This window comes from Oryzias latipes, chromosome 8 (genome assembly GCF_002234675.1).
Source record: "Oryzias latipes chromosome 8, ASM223467v1".
Lineage (NCBI taxonomy): Eukaryota > Metazoa > Chordata > Actinopteri > Beloniformes > Adrianichthyidae > Oryzias > Oryzias latipes.
Window position 1 is genome coordinate 4,909,370 of NC_019866.2, and position 27,560 is coordinate 4,936,929.

General features: G+C 39.7%; 1 protein-coding gene across 3 annotated transcripts in view; it reads left to right on the top strand.

The window, feature by feature from the left end:
- The window catches only part of asic2 (acid sensing ion channel subunit 2), a 316,441-nt gene that overhangs the window by 256,975 nt on the left and 31,906 nt on the right, over positions 1-27,560 (top strand). For all 3 annotated transcript variants that reach the window (XM_020705101.2, XM_020705102.2, XM_004071255.4), the window contains one exon: positions 25,168-25,318. In XM_020705101.2, the coding sequence (XP_020560760.1) occupies positions 25,168-25,318 (151 nt within the window). The remainder of the gene's footprint in view (positions 1-25,167; positions 25,319-27,560) is intronic.

The window sequence follows — 27,560 nt, forward strand, 5'->3', positions numbered from 1 at the left end:
GTTTCCCTGGGAAAAGATCAGGAAATGAGAATGATCATTATCATACCCACATGTCACATTTGACAACATAGACTTGTTTTATTTCACTAAGCGTCAGGTAATTGGGATTAGCTGCCAGGCAGCGGCGTGCAGATCAAATGATTAATGAAATAGTGCGTGGGGGCGGGAGGGCCGTTTTAATGAGCGACGATAAGACCCAACGCACCCAACGGAAAATGATAACATGAAACGAGACAATAATGAGTTAACCTTATCTCTGAAAGCTGCAGCGGCTTTTCCGAACGGACAAATTTTACAGTTGATTCACTTCAGCGCGTGCGATGTAATCAGAGTACTTAAGCGTGTGTGTAATGAAGGGATGCCAGCTTGGCACTGTCTGATCCAAAATCTTGTTTTTTCGCTGTTTTTCATTTTTCAAGTCAGGCACCTCTTTTGCAGGTGTCAGAAAAATGACAAAGTGTATTTGCTGTTGCCAGACACAAACACAATATTCAACAATCACACCCAGCTGCTCACACCTCCTATATTTTACTCCTAATGTAAGCAGGCACCCAAATTTGCCTTCCATGGAGGAGGCCCATTAATCTTCCTGTTTTCCTGTAGATCATCATTCTTTACGCACAGGCTTTACTTTTCTCACATGCATGAGGCAACAACTTATGTGTCAATACTGGCCAGGAGCTGCTATTTTATTCATTTATTTATCATTATTATCCCCTGCTGCATAAATGAAGCCTGTTAAATGCCAGCGGCAAACATTTTTCTTCCGTTGCACAAGTGTTCAGAATGTTCCTCTGAGGAAGGTACTGGTGCACCTGCAGATGGTGAGAAAGACTCAGCTGAGTGCAGATGTTTACTTATGTCCATCAGTGGTCGACCAATTCTGCAGAAAAATGCTGAACGGATGTTTGGAGTGTACAGCACGTAACAGGAAGTTTACATATTCCTTAATCTTCAGATTACATTAAAATACAAACAGAAAACAAGATTTCTTTGGGGATTTTTATGCACTTAAATTGTTTTTGAGATTATTTTTTCCTCTTTAAATGCAATCTTCGTTGGAGGAATAACGTTTTTAGGCATAAAATGTGACACTTTCTCTGCTTCTTTATACCCTAAAATGTTGTGTTGTCAAAAAGATTAGTTTAAACAACCTGACATAGCGGTGCATCAAAAATGGCGAGCAATATTGGAGCTATGCAGTCGTACAGTTTTGAGACAGACACAGATGAGGAAAACAGAGACATACATGGATCCAGTAGTCTGCAGGTAAATGCATCGGAATGGAGCAGAGCTACAGGTTTTTTCTAATGGAATTTTTTCGTCTGCTCCTCACAAATGCAATTTTAAGCTTAATTTTTTTCTTTATTTAAATCCTCCATCATGAGAAAAATGCTACAAATCATGTTAAAAACATCAAAAACACAGTTTTCATTGGAGTGGGTCTATAGATTTTTTTTACATCCTCTTGTTTTTCTCTTAGAGATAAATATTGTATGGAAAATTTTTTGCAAGTGTCAAAGCAGTGGAATATTTAAATTTCAAAGTAAAGGTCAATCCTTGATCTTTGGAGACTGACTGCATCATTAAAATAGCTTTTTTTTCCCCATGTACTGTCTTTATGTTTTGATGATTTGAAAGAAAAGGATGTAATTAGGACACACAAATACCTGTCTTTAATTTTCCTTGACATTTAGAAAACAAGACTGTCCAAAAAAAAGCATGTTTATGTCCTTAATTTGTCCAGAGGAGAAATGTTTTTCAAAATAGAATAAAAGTGAGAAGCTGCTTTTGCAACAGGGATCAAGAGCTTTGGTTTTGAAGGTTTTATAATCTTAATATGGTGGATAACTCTGAATGGGTGCATTCGCGTGGGGAGAATACAAACTCGGTTGTTTGAGCATGTGTCCTTTTTACTTTTCTCCTAAATTAAAGCAACGTGAGCCAGCAAATAAACTGCATGCAGATGCTTCAGTTTTGTGAACCCAGCATCAGTGAGTCAGGAATATTTTGTTATGTAAAACCCAGTTAGCCAATTATAGGAGTAGTCGGGTGTAGATGGTAATGTGGATGGAAGGGATGAGTGTGGGGAACAGATGGAGGTGTGCACGAACAGATGGACATCCTCTCCACCTCTCAGCAGTCACGTGTTTGTGAGGAGAAGCCGAATGACTTTGCGTCGCAGCGGCCTGGACTTTAAGTCCAGTTGAGTCTGCAGAGAAAAGAGTCGAATCAATACCTGTGTGAGGACAGGTGCAGGTGTGCGTGAGTGGGGAAGGACGGCGAGGCAATCAGAATAAATTTGCTCAGATTTTGCTGTATATGGTTTTTGTTGCCGTCTTTGATTTAAATGCTGTGTGAGGCCGGCTTCTCTTTGAGTGTGTGTGGGGTGTTCACTGCTTTTTCCGTTAGATCCTCTGGTTTTTTCAGTGTTTTAAAGGTGAGGCTCTCGCAGCTTTGGAAAGGCCAAAAGCTCAGGACTGAGGCTTTGACGTCCATCAGTGTCATCTGTGCAAAAAAAACAAAAATAAAGGGGGGGACTGAGTCAGTTTTGACCTTGTCGTTGACATTTTGACATTTTTTTCTGTTTTTCAGATGTTCTCCTTTTTCTAGTGAGAAAGGGAATATGTTTTTTAAGTGTTGGTGGCTTCTTATACCTTTTTATCTTGCGGGGTGCTGACACATGAAGGGGAGGCTTGAGTGAAGCTGTTTTATGTTTCACCAAAGTCCTGATAAATCTCACAGTGAAGGGAGATAAAACGCAAATACTCCAACTGCCATGGACAGATTGGAGCAGCTGTAGCTGCTTCAAATGTAGCAGTTAATTATCTGTGGACGTGTCCCTCACAATGTGAGTTCTGACGGGGTGGAGACCAGGCTGGCTTCCCACCAACAGAAAAGAAAGGTACTTTAATGATGCTAATGGATGTAGCAGAGTAAAAAAGAAGAGTGTTTACTAGACTTTTTACAGACCAGGGGATTGATCTTTAAAAAAATGCAGATACATAGCAAAGTTTTGGCAAATGTTTCTTGAACTGTACATAATAATAATAATTTCTTTTTCTGGTGATATCTCTATGGAGTCAAATTCCTAACAAGTGCAAGATAGAATCTGATCTAGTAAATGACAGGATCATTTTATTCCTAAAGTTCCGCTCTTCAGATTCATGTGTCACTGACAGCAGGTGAATATGGGCCAGTGGCTTCACTGTTATTATTGCATCCTACAGATCAGTGCTTGGATGCAAAACAACTTTCTCCAGCTAAACTCAGACAAGACTGAAGTCATCGTCTTTGGTCCACAGAAACATAGAGAGAAAGTGTAGCCAGTTACCTTTACTCTCTGTCCCTAAAAACTTCAAATCACGTCAGAAACTTTGGGGTCATCATGAACCTGAACTTTAACAGCCACATCAAGTCAGGACAATAAAGAGCATTTTACCATCTAAAAAACATTGCCAAAATCTATAGAGTCAAAGCCAGACCTGGAGATACTTATTCATGCATTTGTCTCCAGTAAATTAGATTAAAAAATTCATGCTAAACAATATAAAATGTTTTTTCAAAGTTTTTGGTTTACAAACAAAAATGTTGAACTTTCATCGCCGTTGAACTTTTTTTACATGCATTTTGTTTAATTTTCCAATTGGTTTTTCCTTTTTTATTGGATAAATGTAAAAATAAAAAATATAATTTTTTTAAGATATCAAGGGTGGCCTGCTCAAGCAGTCAGTTTTACAATATGAACCGTTTTAAGGAAGTGATAATATGGGATAATACAAACAAATGTCATAAGTTTAGCAGCGTTTCAACTTAGGAGTATCATCCTGTCACAAGAAATAAACCTCCCTCTTAGAGGAATTCACATAAGTGATAAATTATCCCACATTTGTTTTTGTTTTTTTCACAAAACTGGTCATTTTTTTCGAATCTCTTTTCTTTTTTGTTGCAAAAGTAATTGAAAGTTTTCCCTCATACCTTTGCATTCAATATGTCACCCACCAGTTTTATGCAATGAGGCTTAGAGCAGACTTTCTCCTTCTCCAACTTTACACGGCGCCGCTCTAGTAAACCTTGACAGGAAGCCAATGAAGGTCTGTGCTTGCACCACATGTTAATAAATGTATCCTTTAATCTGCTCATTAGATTTCTAGGAGTCATGCTGAGACCCTCTGAATGTGCAGCACACACGAGCAGAGCAGGCTTTCCTGCTCTCTATAGAGACTCCACTCCCACACTTAGAGTGCATGAAGACTGCAGGTATTCATTTAAATCAAATTCTTCATGGCTGTGTCCCTCCACCTCCTTCTGTCTGTCCTTGTGGGTGTGACAAACGAAAGGAAACGGCTTTTTATATGTGTGGTGTATCTGTCTCCATTGATTGTCAGCATTAACGTTCATCTATTTCCCATCTTTTTTAGTAAGAGTTGAAATAGACATTTCCCAAGCGGCCGCCATTATCCCAGAGAAGTCCTGTGTGATGGATCATAGTTTGGGGGCGCATATCAACATTTCCATATAATAGTAATGCATTATCAGCTAGAGTCGATCCTGTAGATGACTCCCCAATTACACTTTAGCCGTATACGCCCCCTATCGTCTTGATGTTTCGGTATTATTATCCATAAAGTGGAGGGGATCGCTGTCATATTGTGATTTCATTTATCTTCCATGCAAATCATATTCTCCTCTTTCTCATCTCGCTCCTAACAGAAACCCCCCCCCTCTCAAATATGAGTACGGGGATTACTGACAGCAGAAACCTTCCAACTGGGGTGTCTGAGTGTCCTCCTGCTTTGATCCTCTGCATGAATATTAAACAGTCCTCTGCTACTCGGGAGGCACAGTGTCACCTGTTAATATCCAGAGCCCGCCCCCCCCTTTTCAGTAGCAACACATGTCAGCCTCAGAAATCAGGAAACGCAGACATGTCAGGAACACAAATCACCTGTTTGCTTTTATGATAACCCCAGAGAATGAGGCAACATGCAAGTTTAAAGTTTAAAGATCAACTACGACGTTCTGGTCTGAGCGGGTCAATGCTGCGCTAACAGAATATTTTACTGATCTTTAATTTGCAGAGTTCTACTGTCAATGGCAACACAGTCACTCTGCAAAACGGGGGAGCCGGAAAATGGGAAAAAAAGATAAAACCACTGAAGATATAACATTAAGATATCAAAATCTAGAAACAAGGAGTTCCACGCAAGCATTCAAAAGGGATAAATAAGCTAAAAAAGCTAACTGTTAGAAAGGATGGCTTCAAATTAAATGTTACACAGCCCAAAGATGAAAATTTTCTTCTAGTTCTGAGGAAATGGTTTGTATTTTCTTAGTTTTTATTAAACTTAATTTTGATAACTGACAAATACTCGTATACAAAGTGGAAATGACTCATTTTAGAACAAAAAATTTAAAAAAAGATGAAAATATGATCATTGTTCAAGTTGAGCCATATTAATAAATTCTCATAAAATATAAAACTACCATTTATTCTTAGAACATTAATCTTTTCTTTCCAAAATGACAATAAATGCCAGTCTTTGTCAATATGTATTACTCCTAAAATGTATTGATCCTTATAAATACTATCCTAAAATTAAACCAAAAATGTCTGTGCCAGTTGTTTTTTTTTTGTCTGAAACAAGTTTTTTATTGTCAGGGGTGTGTAGCAAGATGATTGGATTTTTGAGTCATTTTAATAATATTTTATTAATTTCTAGATTGTAGCTCAGAATGAGACAAAACAACTGCTGATTTTGAGAAAAGCTTGTGAAGGTTTTTGAACAAAGAGAAGTTCAAACAGCTTAAAACCTGGTTAAATATCTTGAATGTCTTAAAACAAGGTTTGAAATCTTTGCAAATATCAAATAGTTTGCATTGCCTGAGTTTATGAGTCCCTTTGGTGACATGAAGCTCCTCTTTTATCTTAGTGAAAAGGTTGAAAATGAAGAAAAATATGAATAAGAAGCATTTTATACTCTTGAACTGCAGTTTGGTAATGAAAAATCACTTATGACAGTGGAGGTATGATTGCTGCACACAGCTTTTATTGTCCAATGCAGACTTCTTAAACAAAAGGTTCTTTTCTTGATTAAATACAGGAGCAGGAATTTAAAGAAATGAAAAAAAAAGAGAGCAGTGGGTGCAAAGAAATAAAAATACTGCAAACTTTTATGAGGTATTCACTTTGAAAAGTAAGAATTGACCGGTTCAGGGTTCTTGGTGTTAGGTAGAAAGAATGGAAAGTTTCACAGACATTTAATGGAGTGAACTTTTTTCCTCCCTCGATGTCAGAATCTGTCATTTTGATCATTGACCAGCATTAAGCAGGTCGAGGAAAAGCAGCCGCTCTCCAATGCCAACATTTAAACTTTAGTTTGAGGCTAGATTTGTTTTTGTTTTGTACAATCCTCTCTGATTTCCAATTTCTCAACCCACTGTCAACCACCTGAACAGATTGGTTCATCTTTATGTGTGAGACAAGAGCGACTCGTCGCTTTCAGAGGCAGGTATGGACTTTCTGTTCTGATGGAGCTAAAATGTGGGAGTCGGAGTCCTTCAAGAAGCCAGTTTTCATCAGCCTGTAAATCTGCTTCACGATTGACTCTGTAATGCAGTAATTGAACTCGGATAAAGCAAAAGTTAATAACATTTTCACAATTAACAGCTTGAAAGAAAACTTATTACCTTGACGCTTTCAGTCCAAGAAAAGAAAAAAGTCTTTATGTGGTTTAGTAAATTCGAATCACGTCAGGCGTGACAGGAAATCACCCTCCATTCTTAGCATGTGTTTTGCTCAGGAAGCGTCATATTTATTTTAATTTTCCTATGATAAAGTAAGCAAATGAAAACACTTAGTTAACTTGCAGATAAATGAGTTCAGTGTGTGGTTGATTATTATTTTTGCTGCTGTTGTTATAATTATAATTACTCAGTGTCTTGTGTTTTTGCATAAATATTCCCTCCCACTCCTGAGCAATTTTCATTTATTTTGAACCTGAAAAAAAATCCCACTTTTTTCAAATTCTCAGCTCTTTCACCAACTTTTTTTGAATTCTTTCTCTCTAACTGCACTAGACAGCAGTAATGCAGTACACATTTATTCATCGTCTTTCCCTTGATTGCTGCTTAGTGCACTAAAAGAAGTCTTTTCAATTGTAGCTAAAAAAGTCTGCAGCAATTTCTGTAATCAGCCGCTAGTTCATTTTGGGCCTTGTTATTTCACGGATCAGCGGATCTGAATCCCAGCAGATACAGATTAGTCCTGTAGTGTGGTTGGAAGCTGCTAGCGAGGCCATGTTTTAGGCAGTGCTATTGTCTGAGGGTCAGATTTCTTCTTTTTCAAGGAAACAATAGATAGTTGAAAGAATCTAATTATCATACCTCTTCTTTTCGTTTAATGTCCAGAGAGAAACTGTCGGCAAAGAATCACCTGAACTATCACTACAGCAGCAGTAAGCACATTGTTTCATGTTTAATTTTACACCTAAGTGCCTCCATTTTGTACGGTTTATTTCATACCGATGGTTCTTTGCAACTTTTCATCGGTCTCATTCAGGCATGCACGTGCAAGGAAGTGAAAAGCGTTTTTTATAAATAGGATTTTCCTCTGTGGGTCGTAGCGTTGACCTCTGCTGTGGATGAACAAATTCCACCTCAGTTCATAAGTCATTCTCCCAGCATTTATCAGTAAAATTTGTCACTTTTAGGAAAGTTTTGAGTCAAAATTACTTGGAAAGTTAAGCCCAAAACTGGCAGCAAACTTGTGATGGATGCTCAGAAACACTCAGCTACAAACACTTCCTCACTAAAATCAACCCTCTGCGATGTATTTATGATCCCATTTTGATTTTTTTTAAAACCAAAAGATAAAAGAAAATGTATTTTGGTCATGCATTTGCACTTGAAAATTGGGCATTATTCACAACTTTCCCTATAGGTGCACGGGCTTCCTGCTGGCAAAAGAAGGAAAACTTGGAACACAGATGTAAAGTCGCAGATCACGCTGGGAACCAGCAGAGTGCAAATGTTTTTGGATCAGGCACGCTGCTTGCAAAGGAGGTGGTGAACACGGAAGCTACATTCACCCCACCCTCAGCAACAAGTTAATGAGAAGTCTATGTGAACACGTGTAAATGTCTGTCTCAGGCTTCTGCATTTTAAATTCGAGTCTTTACGTGTAGCAATGCATATTTTTCTGGTGCTACTCACAAAATGCACGGTCATTGACCACGTGTCGTGAGTTAAACCAAGTCGAATATTGACTCAGGAAGTCACGTATGGATGGCATCCCTTCTGATTCACGGAAATGTCAACTGTTTAAAAATTGATCATGGAGGAGAAATGGAGTCTTTCATACATCAGAATAGAGCCGTGAAAGGAAAAGGCTGCAGCAAGATTCACCAGATTTGTCAATATTTGACACCAAGCCTCTCCAACTGTAGGTGGTGGACGTGCGCTAGTTTACATTAGAATAAAAAAAGAAGCCCCTCCCTGCTCGTCTAGTGTAAACTGCGCTTTAGAATGTGCATTTAGCACTTTAGCTTCATACAACATGCAAGGGTTAAGTAAGGGGGTTGTAGGTGAGAGGAGGGCACGTCGTACGTATTTTTGTTATTCTTTTAACCCCCACAAACCCTGTGCACTGTAAAAGGAGCCTAGGTCCAGTTCAAGTGAAAAGTGGGCGCCTTTGCAATCTTCTTGTGCACAGCCTGGCTGTTAGTCCTTAAGAAATTACACAATCAGAGCGTAGTTTATGTGGGCATCCTATAAGGCGCTTACTAATTACGTGCACAGCCCCGTTATTTGCTGCAGTTCTGCGCAGTCAGAAAGGAGACAGTGCGCACACCTTAGTAACGACCAAAGTGGGGCGTAAAGGCACCGTTTGACAGCAGAACCCATATATCACCATGCATCAGCCTTACGAATACTTCACGTTACACTTACCACACACAGGACAATGGTACCTTCCATTTTATGATGTCCCTTGAGGTGGCTGCACAAGCCTGAAGGAAACTGAAAGACACACCTGTGCTCTCCTGACGATGCGCCTACAGGTTCATGTGACTAAGGAAGCTTAAGTAAGGATTTAGTAAATCAGGAAATCCCTGTGAATTTGTTAAATGTTATGATCAAAACAAACCTGCATTCAGATCTTTCTACACCTGTTGGGGAGAAACTCCAACACACACATGTCTCAACTGAGAAGTCTTAAAGTTTTGCTCCTTGGAACTGAGACACCTCAGTCAATCGACATCTACACCCCCACTCCAGAAGTTGGTTGCAATGAGCTCCAAGTTTGTTTTTCTACCTGCAGTGTAGCATCACCTCCACATCAGAAGGAAGTGTCAGTTCCTGCACATAGATGTGAAGTTAGAAAATAATCCGCTAAAAAGGCAGCACAGCTCGACCAACTTCCTGTTTGAATTTGTGCTCCAGAGTCGGCGCACAAAGGTTAAAGTCTAGACTGTGACGGATGTTTGTTTTGAAGCAACTCTTGACAAGAGTTTCCTTTCATCTCAACACTTCTTAAAATTGCCTCAACAAAAAGGAGCCTGATGTGAATGCCAATAATGTTGATGCTTTTTTAATGCCGTGTGGGTCACGAACTGCCAAGTTTTTAACCAAAAGCACATCCAATGAAAACACTACTGCTTTTGAGTTTTTCAAGAACAGATATTATTATTACACTTGAAGGTCTTTTATCTCTTTTATCGCCAAGGAATGTTAGTTAGTTAAAGTGCAAACATACCTGCTGAGGTGCTGCCATTAACGAGCAGATCATTCAAACCTAAGATTCTGTTATTTTTGTTGCAATGAAAGACCTTTACATAAATTTACAATAATTTAAAGATGTCTTTGTATTCATTTACCTCATTAAGGTAAATTAAGATCAACATCTTTCATTTCTAATTGTTGTTTTTTTTTAATTACAAAGTCCTTGGGGCGGCCGTTGTGCAGCGGTAGGGCGGTGGACCCACGATCGTAAGATTGCAAGTTCGATTCCCGCCTTGCACGCCCAAGAGTCAAGGTGTCCTTGGGCAAGACACTGAACCCCACCTTGCCTCTGGTGGGAGGTTGGCGCCATTCACACACATCAGTGTGTGAATGTGTGCATGACTGGGTGAATAGGACTGTGACTGTAAAGCGCCTTGGGCCTTGAAGAAGGTAGAAAAGCACCATTTACATTTTTTGGCACAATTAAAGCTGAAATGTGTGCTCTATCAACATCAGGGGGGATCCATCGTTCTTGGGCACCACCAGCTTGACCTGTAGGGCGTGCCGTTGCTGTGGTGCCCGTTCTGGTTGGGCGGGCTGGGGTCCCACTCTGTGGTCTAATAGCCATGGATGGGGCCCTGGGCTGCCCTGTGTTGGGCGGGCGCTGCGGTAATGGCCCCTGTGGTCCGGCTGGGCCTTGGAATGAATGGATCCCCATGATATCGTTTCCTCACAGCAGTACCAAGCCAGACCTTCTTCAACTGCAGTTATTTGTTTCTGTTCACTGTTCTACTGGGGTAACTGGGTGGGTGGGGATGGGGGCGGGGTGGTGGTGAGGGAGGGGTACCTTCTTTGTGGGATTGTCCTTTGTTTTCTGTTTTGAACAACTTTCATTTTTTATGACTGTTTTATCTGTTTTTATGTTAAGCGCTTTGTGTTTTTAACCAAAATTAAAGGCGCTATATAAATAAATAAAGTTTGAGTTTGAGTTTGAATCAGTCATTCTAGAGGCTGGACGGTTCTTTGGTAGCCTTTTTATGGACCAGTTGAATCCTAGATAAAGTAAATCGGAAAGATCGGAATAAACACTCAAGGGGGATCTCTTTAAATTCAGCATGATAGCCTGTTAAAAGTCCCACTCCGATCATCTTTTGATCCATTTAAAGTGTTCCTAGTGGTCTTATCATTATGATGATGATGCCGGTTTTAGCCCAAAAAAATGTGTTGTTTTCTAGGACATAGTTTCTGCAGAGCGCCAGGAGTTCATTAGAAATTCACCTCTGAGTTGTAAGGGGGACTCTTGGGACGGAGCAAGCATGGCCCCACTTCCCATCACCCATCTGTTTACATGCTCTGCTGTTAGCTTATAGCCCCTCACACCCCCAACCTAACATTCCTGGTGCAACAAAAATGGCGAGCAATACTGGAGTCATACAAGAAAAATGAAGTCCTCAACAAGTGGGTGCATCAGAGCAAAACTCAGTCACAAATATAAACTTTTTCAAATGGCACTATGTTCCGCTCCAGATTAACAACTATTCAAATAAATAAATAATCAGAAATGCAACATTAAACCTATTATAAATTTCCTCCATCATTGGAAAAATGCCACAAAAACTTGTTGAAAAACACCCAAAAACACAACATGAGAGAGTAGGGCCTTAAAAGACAAATTACTCGAAACCAGGTCAGTTCACCAAGTAACCACAAGGAGTTTCACTGAAAAAAGTAATTTCCTGTTCACTGCAACTCTGCAGAAATAAAATCAGATGGTTTGGTTTTTGAGGTCTGGTCTGACCGTTAAATCCTCATCTGTGGAGTTTCCTAACTGGTAGTGCTTAAACAACTCTATGTTTTATTTTTCTAGGTTGAGTCTGAATTCCTTCACGACTCACTACATAGTGCACCATGCAGGGCATCTTGTAGGGCTGTCCAAATCTACAAATCCAAAATCGAGAGCCGTGGAAGTTCCCCAGAAGTCTCCGCGAAAACCCAGTGTGCATCGATGCATCGATTGCAGAATAAAGACCACACTGCATTACATTTAAACAATGTTTCATGTGAAAAAAAGTATTTTAGTTAAATTTTTATAAACCATCCAAGTTTTAATGAATAGAACACAGTGGATTCATATAAGTAGTTTTGTGAAATGTTTATGTTTATTAGGTTTTTACTTTGGGAAATCGATGACATCATATAAAAAAATTTAAAAAGTAGTGAGAATTGTGTCAGAATTTCTTTTAAATTCCTGGCACTAAATAGTCCCTCACTATGTACATTTTATTAGTGAGTCGGGGGATATTTAGACATAGTCCTAGCTTTTGAAAGACAAGGTTTCATTTATTTTAAGCTGAGATGGCAGCAACTATGGAGCTAAATACTGGCTTCAAATCATCCCAACACCAACTCTTTGGGTCATTTTTCGACTCTGTAAAGGTCCGATTATGGACTCGTCCCAAACATTCGTTATAGTCTCAGCAGTGCAGCTGCAGGTGCAGCCAGACATGCTCACATCCCTGCATGGGCCGCGTGAGGAAGAGCGGACATGTCATCCAATTAGATGACTTGGTTTCCTGTTGGTGATTAGGAGCTGCTGCTGGTCTCTCACTCTGGGCACATTCCTCAGTCCTGGCAGAGACCATGACAGGTGAGAGGGACAGCCACGCCGGCCATCACCAAGAGATGACTTATTAAAAGTAATGACTGGGTGTGCGAGGAGTGATTGATGAGAGCAGTGACAGCTCGTAGTCCACTGCTGTATTTGAACACCTCTTCCCACTAATATGACTGACACTTCGGGGGGAGAAGGAAAGAGAATATGTCATTTTGATATTAAAAAATGTTCTTTTCCTGCAGGAGAAAAGTGATTGAAGGGAGGCAATGAGACAAGTGCAATTATTATTCAGCAAGTACAAGATGTTCGGTGCAAAAAAACTTTTATTCTGGACGGCATCTTTCCTCAGCAGAGGACCTTGAGGAGTAAAACTATGATAGAAAGAGGAATTCCAATAGCAAATAAATAGGTTAGGAGGAATGTTTTTTACAGTTAGTGGACCTGCTTTGGACAATAAAGGGAACAAACTTGTAACAGCATATGGACATAGATTTTTTTTTTAGCTCTAAAGAAATTTCAGAACTTGCAAAGTATCCATTCTGACTTTCCTTTAAAGCATCAGAAAAGAAAAATAACCTTAACAATAAAAATGATCACTTTGAAGAATCTGTCATGAGGATCTCTTTTGAGGTCACAGGGTTGCTGGAGCCTATTCCAGCTAACTGTTGGGTGAAGGCGGGACACGCCATGAACAGGTCGCCAGTCTATCAAGCATATTCACACCAAGGGGCACTTTAGAGACACCAGTTAACCTATGAAGCATGTTTTTGTACTGTGGTAGGAGACCAGAGCGCCCTGGGAAAACCCACACGTGCACGAGGAAAACATGCAAACTCCACACAGAAAGAACCCAGCTGCAAAGACAGGCCCCAAAAAAACAAGCTGAACATCCTTGAAATTTTGAAAGATTTTCTATAAATGAGAGGAAGAAAAAACAATCTGCCATTGTGGTAAGAAAGTGCTCTTACCAAGAATTCTGACTTTTAGAAAAATAATTTTGTTGCTGAAATTATTTTCTTTAAGTACGATTTTTTTGAAGTAGTTGCTCTGTGCCAACAGTCCTGCTCACAACTCAGCAGTGAATTTTTAATAAAATACTGCAGCTCTGTAGAAACTATGTCCTAGAAAACAACACAGATTTTTTAGATCTTAGCTAAAAACATCATAATTAAAAGACCTCTGGGAGACGTTTCAAAATAAGCAAAAAAGATGATTGGATTGGAATATAAAAATAACAATTTCTTGCAAGACAAAAAAAAGCCAGAATGAATTAAACTTATTAAAACACGGCTGTGGTAGGGCGGTCGACTTCTGATCGCTCATGTGTTAAAGTTTGCTTTGGCAAGACACTGAACCCCACCTTGCCTTTGGTGGAAGGTTGGCGCCAGTGTTCAGCAGCGGAGCCGCCATCAGTGTGTGAATGTGTCAATGGGACTGTGGCTGTAAAGCACTTTGGGCCTTCGAGGAAGGTAGACAAGCGCTATACAAGTAAACGCCATTTACCATGTATTTCTATAGAAAACAAGAAAATTTTTCTTGAAACAAGGGTCTTTTTACTTCATTAAGATTCAAGTTTACAGTGCGAGATTTGAACCAGCGCCTTCTCGTTGCAAAGTCAGAGTGCTAACCACTAAGCCAATGTGCAACCCCGTTATTTGTGCACTTACCATGATATTTTACCTTTAATTTTAAATGGTGTGTACTCTTGTTTACACAAACCAAAGTCCACCATTTAGTCTAAAACTCTATTTTTATGAATTAGTCAATGCATATTTTCTCTAAGAGAGTCGCTCACCTTCTGCAATGTTTCTTTAGGGGGTTTTATACTCAAAACCAAATTCCTTTTAAGTGTTGAACTCTTTCTTTCAGACACAGCTGGAGCCGATAGGAGGGCTTGTTGCTCTTTGGTAGGCCGTGTGCCTCGCCACATGATGATGGATTATACCGCAGCGCTCTCCTGTCTGCCCTTGCGGCCTCTGCTACATGCGCTGAGGTTGACAGCATCCTTCCTGTAACCTCGTGATGAGCTGACAGGAAAAATGAGAGAAGCAGGTCCTTGAAAGCTAATTTGGCTGTGAGAGGAAAAAACAAAAAAACTGAATTAAAACGGTATCCTTGCAAAATGATTCAGGACTCAATCCGACTTTTATCATTACTCTGGCACAACCTCCTCATCTAAATTTGTTTATAGTGTAGGAAATTAGCAAAAGTGTTACATTTTCACTCAAAATTAGTTTTTTTTCCATCACTCCTTATTAGCTTCTTTTTGTATCTGTTTTCTTTTTGTCATTTTTATCTCTATCGGTCATCATCCCGTCCCCTCTGTCCAAAAGCATCAATTTATAGCTTGCAGTGGCGACTGCAATTCTCTGTCTTCTATCACCACCCGCCCTCCCTTGTATGCTGTCCGGTAAAATAAAATATTATGGAGCGTCATGGTAAAATTGCATTAGGGTGCAATGATAAATATGTTCCATAAAACTCCCAACATGTCTCATAAATGGCAGGATTAGTTTAATGTGACAAGTGTGGATGCGGAGGCGCCCAGGTTGTACGGCAAGCCAGAGCGGGTTTGCAGGTTGTAGAAAAATGCTCATAAAGCCAATATGATGATGGAGGTAACTCTGTGTGTGTGTGTGTGTTTGTTTGCGTGTGTGTGAGCATAAACCTGCTCTTTCTTGTGCCTTAAGTCCAGCCTGTCACCTATGCAGTCTGGGTATTATTTATCCTCACAGGGATACAGCTACCCTTATACAGCCCCCATAAATGGACAAAAGTGCACTTCTTTGAAGCTGAAGCCATTTCTTATAAACCTCTTCCATTTTGTCCTGTTAGGTTTTCTGGGAAAAGATTGTCTCCAACCTTTCAGTCTCTGCTACTTTTTCCACAACATATATATATATGAAAACGCCCCTCTCGTGTCCAGGGTCTTGCAGTATCTTAGCTGTTCCTAGCACTGCACTTTTGTGGACTGAGAGGTCTGGGGTCTTTCCAGGGATCTGTTGTAGCCACTCCTCCAGCTTGGGGGTTACTGCCCCGAGTGCTCCAATTACCAGGGGCACCACAGTCACCTTCACTGTCATATATGGGAGAAAATACTCACCATGGATCAACGGTTAGAGGCCAAAATCAAGGCAGCTTGGAGGAATGTGAGTCAGCTGACAGAGGCCCAATGAGGTGCAATGAAAAAGCAAGTACCTCAGAGATACAGCCAGACGCCCATACCTGAAGCACTGGAAACTGCCAAACAAAGACTCCTGGCCTTGATCAGTCGCCTATAGAGGTACACAAGAGACAATGAAGCCAGACGGATAAACAGGCTGTTTGCAACTCAACCTGCAAAAGTGTACACTCAGTGTCAGGGTCAAAACAGCCGAGCAGACACACCAGAGACTGAACAGTACTGGAAAAGCATATGGGACAAAGAGGCAGCACATAACAGCAATGCCCAGTGGCTGGTCTCTCTGAGAAAAGAACATAGCAACCTCCCTGAACAGAATCCAGTAACTATCACAGTGGTAGACATCCAAGAAAGAGTCTCAGGTATGAAGAACTGGACAGCACCGGGCCCTGACATGATACATGCCTACTGTTTAAAGAAACTCACTACACTCCATGAGCGCTTGGCAGCACAAAGGAACCATTTGCTAAGAGATGGGACTCAACCCGAAAGGCTAACGGAAGGGCGAACGATCCTGATCCAGAAGGATCCATCAAGGAGATCATGCATTTTCATTTACAGGGCGTCACAGTTTAAACAGATTTTTAATCTTTCAAACTCTCTTGAGAGTGGGACCACCCTCTTAAATTTGATCTTCCAAATAAAGAGCAATAACCCAAATAAATACTCTCCAAAAACCCGACTCACACCGCCTTTTTGTGTGGTTTGAACATTAGGGCTCGGGCGTGTGTGTGAGGTGCTGATACACGGTGCATGAACGTGATTTGCAAGCTAATCGGCACGTTGGATCCAATATTACACGGTCCGTGATCTCACAAATGCAAAGTGCTCATCATCTGGTCCCTTTGTTTATTGATTTTAACAGAAAAAGAGCTGCCTGCTTCAGCGGATCACATAATAAAATCAAATAACAGAAATCCAGGAGGAGGACGGGCGCAGGAGCCATGTTATCGTGGTAAAGCGCTGAGTGACAGACAGAAAACTTACGACCAGCTTGAGGCTTTGGACATCGTTTTGACAGAAAGAGAAAATGTGTGGAAAAAACATCCCCCCATTTTTAGAGCAAAATACAACCTTTTAGATTTGCATCATGTCCATTTTCAAATAAGCGATAACATAACAGGCCTTTATGCAAGAAAGCAAGGCGAGTTTTAAGGAGAATGCTAATGGAGTCAAACAAAAGGACACATTTAATGGAGACATTCAAAATATGGAAAACTGGAAAAGCATTTCTGAATTTGGTGTTTGTCGTTAATGTTTGGCTAAGTGGTTTATAACAAATATTCCGTATGTGATGAACCCAAAATAATTTTAAAATATACATAATGTTTTATTCATCATTTCTTACTTTACTAGCATTTTTTTCTGTGCTTTCCTCTGCACTTACTTATAGTGCACGTATAGAACCAGGTTTTTTTGGAGTTAAGTCACATGTTGATTGTGTTGCTTTGGCTCACATGCTTTGAAACAAACGGCTTCCTTTTTAGACGAGGAAACCAGGATCTAAGCTGCAGCAATAATTTACTGGCAAAGATTTTCCTCCACAACCATCTCCGCTGGAGGAAATACATCTGACATTATTCAGAAACCGCAGGCTGGAGCTTCAGGGCTGAACAGCTCTGACTTGTCGAGCGTTTCCAATATTTTATTTCCTTCCCCTTTTCTCTGTTTTCCCAGGTTTAGTGCCTCATAAAGCGTTTCGACTCTCAGTTGTACCACAGTTCTTTCCGTTTTCAAAAAAACAACAACATTCTAATTCAAGCACTCATTCATGCACAGAGAAAACACTCACACTGGTCAAGACTGATCAATTGGAGCCATATAACGACAGCCGTGCTTTTGCAGCAATAGAAATCTGTAAATAAAAAGATGAACTTGTTGTTTACAATGCCTGCCTCCTTATGTTTTAATATGAAATAAGCAAAACAATCTATTGTTGCACTTGTCTCAACTGTAAAAGTCATCCTTTTTATTCCAACAACTCTTAAAAATATTTGAATGTTGTGTCAGCTTTGATTAAAAAAGAGTGACTGAGATGGGAATATTCTTCCCCGTTTGTGCCCAAATGTATTTGCAGTTGTTTTGGTTACGCAGGTGCATGTGTTGGAGCCTAATTTGTGGGCGGTTGGTGTTAACAGCTGACCTTTCATCATGACAGGAATGTGCGCTAATGGCCATGTCATCTTTGACTTCCTCCCCGTAGGAGGCACTGCTCAGGCAAACATGCGAGGTCAAGCCAATGTCTGCAGCTCTGGTCTTCCAGACACTCACACTTGCAGCTGTGAATGCTAATGAGACGTGTTTTGTTGGTCAAAAGGCATTTTAATTGGCAGCCAGGATGCATACGATCGCACTTGCAGCCTGGCTCTCGGGCTTCTGGCTGGAATGGGGGAGCTGAGACATTGTTGGCATCAAACAGCTTTGACTTCTTTGACATTTTACACAGCACAACTACACAATTATAATGGTAAAGTTTTCAAAGCAACAAGAACAAATAGAAGATGTACAAAAAGTTGTCACACTTGGTTTTTTTTCTAATATTTTTTATTTGACACCAAACCCACCTCTACGAAAATGGTGTTTTTAACACGTTCTTATCACAATTTTCCTCATGATGGAAGACATATATAAAGAAAATGAAGACTGCATTGCAGTATTTCTTTATCTAAGTGAATCAGAAGCAGATGGGAAAACATCCTATGAAAAAGCCTGGAGCAGCCATGACGTTCAGTAGATGCCACAATCAGAGAGAGAGCTCCATTCTGATCCATCCATTGCAGGGTAATAGACCCATGTAAGTCTTGGTTTTCTTCATTCGAGCTGGCATCTGGCTCAAAAGTGTATGGCTGGGTATGGCATGATATTTCTCGCCATTTTATTAAACCAGAAAGACGTGTAAGCTAGTGGGAAAGTATGCAAAAAGTGGGGATGATGGCAAGTCAGGGAAGGCTTACTCTGCGTCTACAGTCCAGGTGAATTTCTGATGAACGCCTGCTGCTCTGCAGAAATTATGTCCTAGAAAATGACACAGCTTTTTTTTATTTAGGCTAAAAACGGCTTAATCATAATTAAAAGACCACTGGGAACACTTTGAAAATAAATCCAAATGTGTTAGATCTTCTTGTTATGACTCCCTTTATTAAGGAAAGCTTTCCCACTGGATGATGGTGAAAACCTTGTTCCGTCCGGGAACTTGTTGTCTTCTGTCTGACAGTTCCACCTCAGGAAACGGGAAATTGTGAAGGAAGATGACAGGGTCAACAGGGGGGATTTGCAAAGTGACAGAACGCCGCTGTCAATGCTCTGTTAGTGTCTTTGTCTTCCCAGAGATGAAGATGAGCCCAGCTGTCTGCTGGAAGTCTTATGAGATGCTGACCCAACCCCTGCCCTGCCTGTCACACATCATCAGTTAAAGGGACAAAAGCAGTGAAGAATGGGGGAGCGGAGTCCCTCTGAAAGCAATTCTAGCTCCCTTAAAAGAGCCAGAGAAATGTAAAGTTGTTCAAAGTACACATTTGGGAGCTAACTGCTGTGCAAGGAAGTCCATTCTGTTCTTGGTTTGCACTCACACAAACGTTAAACAGAATAGAAAATGACTGCTGGGTAATTACCTTTAATGGTACAGGCTCTGACCAATTAACGAGCAAGTGTTAATTGGAATATTTCAATCTCTGGAGGGTTTGGACAGCTGTTTAAATGAGCTTCATCTGAGGCGTCATTAGAAAATGTTTTTATTCAGAAGTGGGAGAACTTCTGTGAACGTCATCTCAGGGTTCATATTTATCAGTGTGTCAGAACAAATGAGTGTTAGATGTTTGATGACCCCACAAAGGACCAGTATGGAGCTTGTTTTTAACAAAAAGAAGGATTTGGCAACTAGACAGAGCGTATTTCCGACTCTTTGTGGCTACAGGCAGCGTTTTACTTTGAAATATGTCTGTATAAAGTGGCTTTGGCACAACATTTGAGAGCAAAATATTGTGCCAAATATGGTGTTGTCACAACCATAGCATGCAAAAGAAGCTAATATAAAGTCATTAATGTTCCTTTAATGTTTTTTTTAGTAAAAATAACGTATTGAGAACAAACAAGGAGTAAAAACGAATGAGATCATGTAACTCACTGATCAATGATTAGTTTCAAACTAGAAATCAGTATTTTTGCTTTCGGTCAGTAACGTTGTGAAATATTAGGGGATAATTAACTTTTTTTATTTTTTCCAAACATGAGCAAATAGGTGAAACAAAGCAACCATCACGGTTGTTTAACCTTTTAACTCCGGAGCTTTAGGTGTCAATGCTCTTACCGCATTCAATAAATGAATTACTTTTCGACTGGAACTGCGATCAATGTGATTCTGACAATGTACTTCTTTTTAAGCTCAAAGAAAATGTACATCACGTAGACGCATTTAAAAACAATACTATACTTAATATAATTCCTGGATTCGAGGAGAGGCACCACAAGAAAAACAAAATGTGTCATAGTGTGTGCAGATAGAAATTTAAAAAAAATATAAATCTGCAAAAATATAACGTGGAAAATGTTCTGAGAATTTCTGTAATAAAGCTGAAAAAAGTGTTTTCAATTGGGACTGAGGTTTGTTTGTTTGTAAAATTGAACCCAATAAGGATCAGTTGGCTGACGAAAGATGCACCTGCTTGGTTTTTCCATTAAAAACTGCTGGCTTTAGTTACTTTTATTTTCAAATCTGCTTCAAGTCTAACGTGAGAAGACTGACCTTAGAGCCAGATGATGGTCTATGTTGTGAGGGTTTTAAGGGGTGCATTAGATTTTTTAAGGTACAACGTTTCCTGTTTTGCTGAATTGCATTTTACTTTTTGGGCTCTTGCTGGCTCACAGATTTTTTCAGTAGAACTTGTATGGAAGAATTCTATTCTCATGAGAATCCAACTCTTTTTTTTATTTTGAATTCACAACACAGTTTTGTTTTAAATCCTGCATAATTATGTATATGAATCTGTTTCTCCTTTAAATTTGGCAGCAAAAATTCACCTGACAAAGATTCATCTGGAGAATTTACCCACAAATGTGCTGAACTCTTCAGGACCCAGGCCAAAGCAATCGGCACAATGTGTTACAAATTCCTATACATGATTATGCAGAATAAAAAATCTGTGTATTTATTCAATGTCAAAAAAGAATTGGATTCTACATTTTCTTCCATTTTCTTGTGTTTCCTCACACTGTTATGCATCCTGATTGGCTGTTGACCTTGTCAATCTCCGTGCCGTATCTCCTGTAGAGAATGCGTCCCGCCTCCAAAATTTACATAAATCTGCAGTCGTGATCAAATCTTATTTATTCTATTCTGGACTTATTTTTCTATGAAGTTTTGAACTTTGAGTTTAAACAAGAGAGAAAAGTATAAAAATATTTGTCTGTGTGAGTGTGATGGCTGCCTACGCTGCCACCCCATTAGGGCAGTAACCTCCTGCACCACATCCTACATATATCTGTTCACTTTATTTGTTTGCATAGACTTTTAGATTTCTTTTTCAAACATAACACACACATTTGAACATAAAATGTATTAACACGTTTCAGTTTACTTTATTATAATTTGCTTCATTAATTTGATGTAATGCTTTGAGTTACCAGTGCTGAGGGAACCTTTGTTGCTGCTGCTGCCATCTGCTGCTGGAAGCATCAAGTCCGGCCTGACACAACAATGCATGCCAGTCAGCAGAGGCCTTATATTCAGCAGGCAGCTGAACTCTTTTTGTGTTTCTTTACTTTAGTTGCCACTTTGATGGTCCTTAGTTTCATTCATTGTGTATGTTAATTTATCACATGTTGGACAGTAGTTTTGTTTGTTTTCTGTATTTTGTCTTAGTCTTTTTAAGTTCCCCCTTGTGTGTCTAGTTGGTCTGATCAGCCACTATATATGTTCCCTTGTGTTGTTAATTAGGTAGGTCAGTTTGTCTGTCTGTTCAGTTTTCCTCTGTTAAATTTAAAGCTTGAGTTAATTTGGTTACTTTGACCTCGTTTAATGGCCCATTTTTTGCCCATTTACACTTTTTGAAAAATAAATTTAAATATTTTTGATAAAATTGTTTGCTGTTTGCTGCCTTATACTGCTCGGTCCACCACAGTGAGAAAAGTGTATAAAGTGTGCAGTTAGGGGTTTTATAGCCTTAAAACACTATTAATACTACAGTACAGCTGCTCAAGAAGTCATTAAATCATGAAGATTTTAGTTTACTTGATTTTAGTTTTGAAAGAGAACCTAGCAGGCTGGGTTTAAATGAAGTAGGCTCTAATTGTTTCTGCCAGCAGTTCCTACGATGGGGGGCGCACTGTTGTCCACATTGTAATGTTTTTTTTCTGGGTAGAGGCATAAATCCTGTTCTAGTTAGCTTGGAGTGCCACTTGATTTTGATTAACACTTACTCTATTTATAATTACAGTAATCAGCTTTCCTCCTTCAGGCTACATTTAAGGATAACAGCTAGTTTCAGAAAATCCATTTCTGTGCCAAGAACAGAAGCCAAACTTTTCTTCTTTTTTTTTTTAAACCTGTTTCTGCCACTGCTTGACAATTGCTGATGTTGCTCCAAAGTCTGTGATATCCTGAGTGAACTTGAATTCAACAGGCAGATCTGAAGCTTAGTTCTTGCTCAGAGAAGCATTTCCAAAGTAGAATGAGCAGTTAGGCTTTTTGGTTTTGGGAGGTTTGAAGCGCATGTTAATTTAAATACAAATATTATTATTAAAGCTTGTTTAGTTTGATGGTTCTTGCCAATTTGTAAGGACACCAACAACCCATCATGGTCAAAGAGTTTGTCTGATCCCGTATTAATTATTTCTGTTTCTCTTTTGGTTTAACTTTAGGTTTTGAATGAAGCGTAAACACCAAAAGTCTTATTTTAACTCAACCCAAAATGTAAAATATCCAGTGTCTCCACTATGATGTGCATGTTTTAAAATAAAAAATAAAAACAGCATTCCTCTTTAACTAGAGTCTGCAAAATAGACTTCAATTGAAGAAAAAACATATTTTAAATCTTGGTTTAGGTGTCCACTTGGCTCAGGAGTCACAAAAAGCAAGAACTGCTGCATTGGCTTTTATGTTTTGAGTCCTTTTTGGCAACAGACTCTTATCAGAGGGAGGGAGTTAATGCAAACACATGCTTCATCTGCTTACACACACATTTAATTCACTCTTTAGTCAATGTATTTCCTCTCATTTACTTAAGAGAAGCAGAAAGATGTCATTTAATTAGGTTTAACCGGCAAAAATCTGCAGCCTGAAAGGCGCACAATGTTCAATGTAAATCTCTTTAAGAGCATCATTAATTAATCATGGCTCTATTATAGTTTCAGAAGCTGCAGTGTTTTGAACTGGGAGTCCAGTTCAGTGATAGCCACAAACCTGAAGGATCAGATTTAGTAAAACACAAATATAAAAAAAACACCTTAGTCTTTTAGAAACTGCAACGCTACCTGAACTTTGACACGTTTCATTCTGTCGTTGCAGCATTGAAGGGGACAACAGTAATAATGACTATATGTTGGAGTTTTAGTGTTATTTACACACTAATGAAATCAACTCCTCTCTGTAATAGAAGCTTAATCTATTAGTCATAGGTTCCTCTCATCCGTTTCAGACTTTTGATGAGAATGTTGGTTAAAATTAAAGAAGATAAACTTGAGTGAGTGGAGAAAAACCTGGACAAGTGGAGTAGGTTCTCAGAAAAACACACAATCTTGAAGTGGTTGTTGATAAAGAAAGGCTTGTTGTCTTTCCTCTCTGTTAGCTTCTAAGTTTTCTTTCTTTAAAATAAAAGGCTGTGTCTTCATGACTGATTATGTTAAAATTCAAGTGGTCCTGCAGTCTTTGAAAACAGATTAAAAAATTCTAAATCCACAAATAAATCAGGGAAGTTTCTGGAGCTCTGATGATGATTTGTTTCAAACATCCCCTAATAGTCAGTTTTATTCTCCCTTTCAAACGTCTCACCAGGGTGTGTGAACCGTTTCCCCCACATTTGACCCATCTCGTTTTTTTCCACACCTCAGTAGAAGGGATTTTGACTTTTTGAGACCAGCAGATACTTCCTGTTTAGAATCTGAGGGGGGGTTCTTATATACAGTGAATGGCTGAGGGTCAAGCAAGGAGGTCCCCATTTTTAGTCTTTGGAATGACCCATTTGTGCATTTGAACTCTCCTGATCTCAAGACCGACATTTTCACTGATCTGATATCCACAAAATACATAAATTAACATGAGACAGTAGCATTCATAACTGCTGCGTTTGAATGTCAGAAACTGTTTAAAAGAAAGTAGACAACAGTGAAACAGAAGATTAAACCGGGTAAAACTCTCTTTAGGTCTTTTTATTGCCTTTAAAGATGTGTTTCTTTCTTTTTTGTGGAATTTTTATCATGATGGAGATCATATACAAAGAAAAATACGATTAAAACTGAATTTCTGAGTGTTTCTTTATTTAAATCTTTGTGAATCGGGAGCAGGAGGAAAAAATGTTGTTTGAAAAAGCAGCAGTGCAATAGATGCTACAGTTAGCGGTTCAGTTTCTTCTCTGCTTCATTCTGATGGATCCACCTGCAGACATGTAGAACCAGGAATGTCTTTGTTGAATGTTTTCCTTGTCTGAGCTGGAATCTGCCTCTAAACTGTGTGGCTACGATAATGCCCGTCATTTTTGTTGCACCTGTTATGCTGGGTTGGGGTTGTGAGGGGGTGTAAGCTAGTAGGAAAGTATGCAAAAAGTGGGGATGATGGGAAGTCAGAAAAGGCTTACTCTGCGCCAGCAGTTCTGCCCACAACTCATGGATGAATTTCTAATGAATTCCTGCCGCTCTGCAGAAACAATCTCCTTGTTTTTTTGGGCTAAAAACAGCATAATCATAATTAAGAGACCATTGAGAGCACTTTTTTCAGAAAAAGAATTTGCTTTCATCCCCAAATAAAAAAAACAAACTAAAAAAGCAGCATTCAAATATCTTGTACATTTTCAGATTTTAGAAATGTTTGAAGTCCACTTTGTCATAATCCTCTTTAATAAAATGCAGGGGCGGTTATGGGGAGCAGAACTAATAGCTCTAACTATCCTTTGACTCTGTATCTCCTATTTCCAGGATAATCAAGGACAGCTAATGCACATTTTTAGAATTCATTGAAGATGTTTGGCAATATTGAAACTGTTTCCATAAAAAGAAGATGTATTTGTCCTTTCTTTTTGTAAATGATCGTGGTATTCAAATTATGTTCATCTCTATACAAAGTATGTTTATCTCTGTTCCTTTCTAGACAGGAGGAGAAAACAAATGAGTGATTTCACAGAGCTGGAGGTGTTTTTCTGTGGCAGAATGAGTGAAAATCCACAGAAACAACAAGAACTAAACAATGTTTGGTCACAGCAAACTGTTGACAGCAACACGTTCACCAGAGACACTGATCATGTTCAGCTCCAGCATTCAGTTGGAGCTTTTTCTTGTCATCTTTTTTATAGATATTTTGAGTTTTCAGTGCTGAACAGACTTCCCTTAGTAATGAGAACAGGAAACGCCTGGGATCTGGTTTCCTGGTAGCACAATGTCGGATTTATTTTATTCTCACGCTGTAATTTGAAAATAAATCCCATAACTGCCTCCTTTCTACTCCCAGGTGTTCACCAGATATGGGAAGTGCTACATGTTCAACGCAGCTGAAGAAGGGAAGGATCTGCGCACGACCATGAAGGGAGGGACAGGAAACGGGCTGGAGATCATGCTGGACATCCAGCAGGACGAGTACCTGCCAGTGTGGGGGGACACAGGTGAGTCTCTCCCTTTTTGCCCCTTATCCTCCAGCCCATTTCCTCCCTGCCATGTCACAGTCCTATTTCCAGATAAATAGTATTCTGAGTTTCTGTAAAGTTCTCCTTTACGTTCATGGAAATCAGGCTAAATTTATTCCAGCGGCAAAAAAAAAAACCTTCACAGTTTCTGCTGACAAAGTCAAGAACTCCAAACGTCTTGCTCTGCACTTTTTTTTTATGGCTTGCAACCACCACAGGTGACATCTGGTTACTTTGTGTTACTTTTACCTTCCACCCTAACATGAATTGATTGCATCTGTGCTGTGCACCCATGCAAAGCTGACACTTCAGATTTATCTACATGAGTCAGTCCTTCCTGTTCTTGTCTCCAGGCTAGTCGAGTGTCTCTACTGTGAGATCTTCTTTTGTCATCACGAGTTGCATGTCTTGTCGCGTAACCTGTCACACGTGAAACATTTCCTCACAGCCTGCAGTGTAGTTTGATGCAATGCTGTGCAAAAGTAATTAGAGATTTCGGGAATTTTTTGAAACAATATTTGCTCCCACTGTGTTTAGTTTTGTTCTTTTTAATATATGCAATCTTTTGATAAAACGTCTTCAGGATTATCTACGGAGCTGGTTTTTTTTTTTTAAAGAACAAATTATGTCATAGATTTGGTAGATTTCATTACCGTGACCTTAAAGAAACTATAAACTTAAGCGTTAATCACAAATGCCCTAACGGGTGGATAAGAGCTGTTTCTGGACAAAGAAATAAACAAACCTGTAAGGTGGCATGTGCAAAATAGCAAAGTCGTAAACCATTTGACGAAAATGTTCATGCACATTCTATTCTATGACCACGTCACAGAACAAACACTTAAGTAAGTAAGGGTGAAGTAAGGGAGATGCAGGAGTGTCGTACGGATTTTTAATTTTTTTCAGCCCCCCCGAAACCCTGCAGACTGTGTGCTCCTTGTGTGCAGCCTGACTTTTAGAAATGAGGAAATTAGACAGAGTGTAATTTGTGTGGACATCCCACGGGCACTTTTGTATCACGTGCACATCCTGTGTGTGCAGCTTTTGCTTGTGGTAAGGAACTAAAACATGCACCTTACCAAGGACTAGAGAGTAGCGAAAGGACACCATATGACAGCATCACCTGTTCATCATAAGTGCATGCACCTCAAAGTAGGCTGAAGCTACATTCACGTCACCCCCTGCAACGCAAGTTCAAGCAGCCACTTCCAATAAAAAGTTATGTAAACATGCGTATATGCGCATTTCAGCCCTCTCTCTGTCATGTCTATGTGTTCACCGGGCTCTACGTACAAACACACGGCCATTTATCGCGCAGGTCAAATGTTGACCAATCAGGGACTCCGATTTGGCAGTGATGTTTGGATGCCATCCCTTTTTATTCACAGTAGTATCAACCGTTTGGAAATTTATCAAGGAGGAGAAATGACTTATTGCATTTTGTGCCCGGATGGAATTCTATGACACCAACTCTTTCATATGTAAGAATAGAGCTGTGAAAGAAAAAGCTTGGAGCAAGATCAAGGAGGTTTGCACCGCTTCAACATTTCAGATCAATCTTCTTCCAACTGTAGTTGGTGGACATGCGCTAGTAAAAAGTAGAAAAAATAAATGAAGATGAAGCCCCTCCTTGCTTGTACAGTGTGAACAGCATGGGCTAAATACCTGTGTTTAGTTGTAGTGATGATGCTTCATTTTCAAATCCCTTTCAACTCTCTTTTAAATCCTCCATGTTGCTGCGAGAAGTCAGGCCTCTCAGATTGGGAGGCAGTCTGGCAGCCCCCACTTCTGAGGTGCAGATCTGTGCGGGGGTGTCTGCAGTTACCCAGCAAAAGCAAGTCTCTCATCATGGCTCTTCATGTTACTCATCAAACAGGAAAGCATTCTCCCAATCCTAATGAACACAACTTAGAGGATGCAACAAAAGTGGGACAAAACAGACAAAAGTTTGAGAGGTGCGAGGAAACAGATGGTTGCCTGGATACACAGCTCACTTCTTTCTCTCAAACTCCAAACTGACGGAGAAGCAGAATAGATTGGATGTGTCTGCGGCTGCCGGGGAGATATTTTTTACATATTCTGTCAATAAATATGCAAAGAATGTCAGGAAATCAATCCTTTAATGCGATCAGGACAGAATCAGGCCATCGTCTGTCTCCAAGCGATTGTCCTCACTTTTTCATTATCTTGATGACGCGGAGGCTGTGAGGCTGCAGGGTGT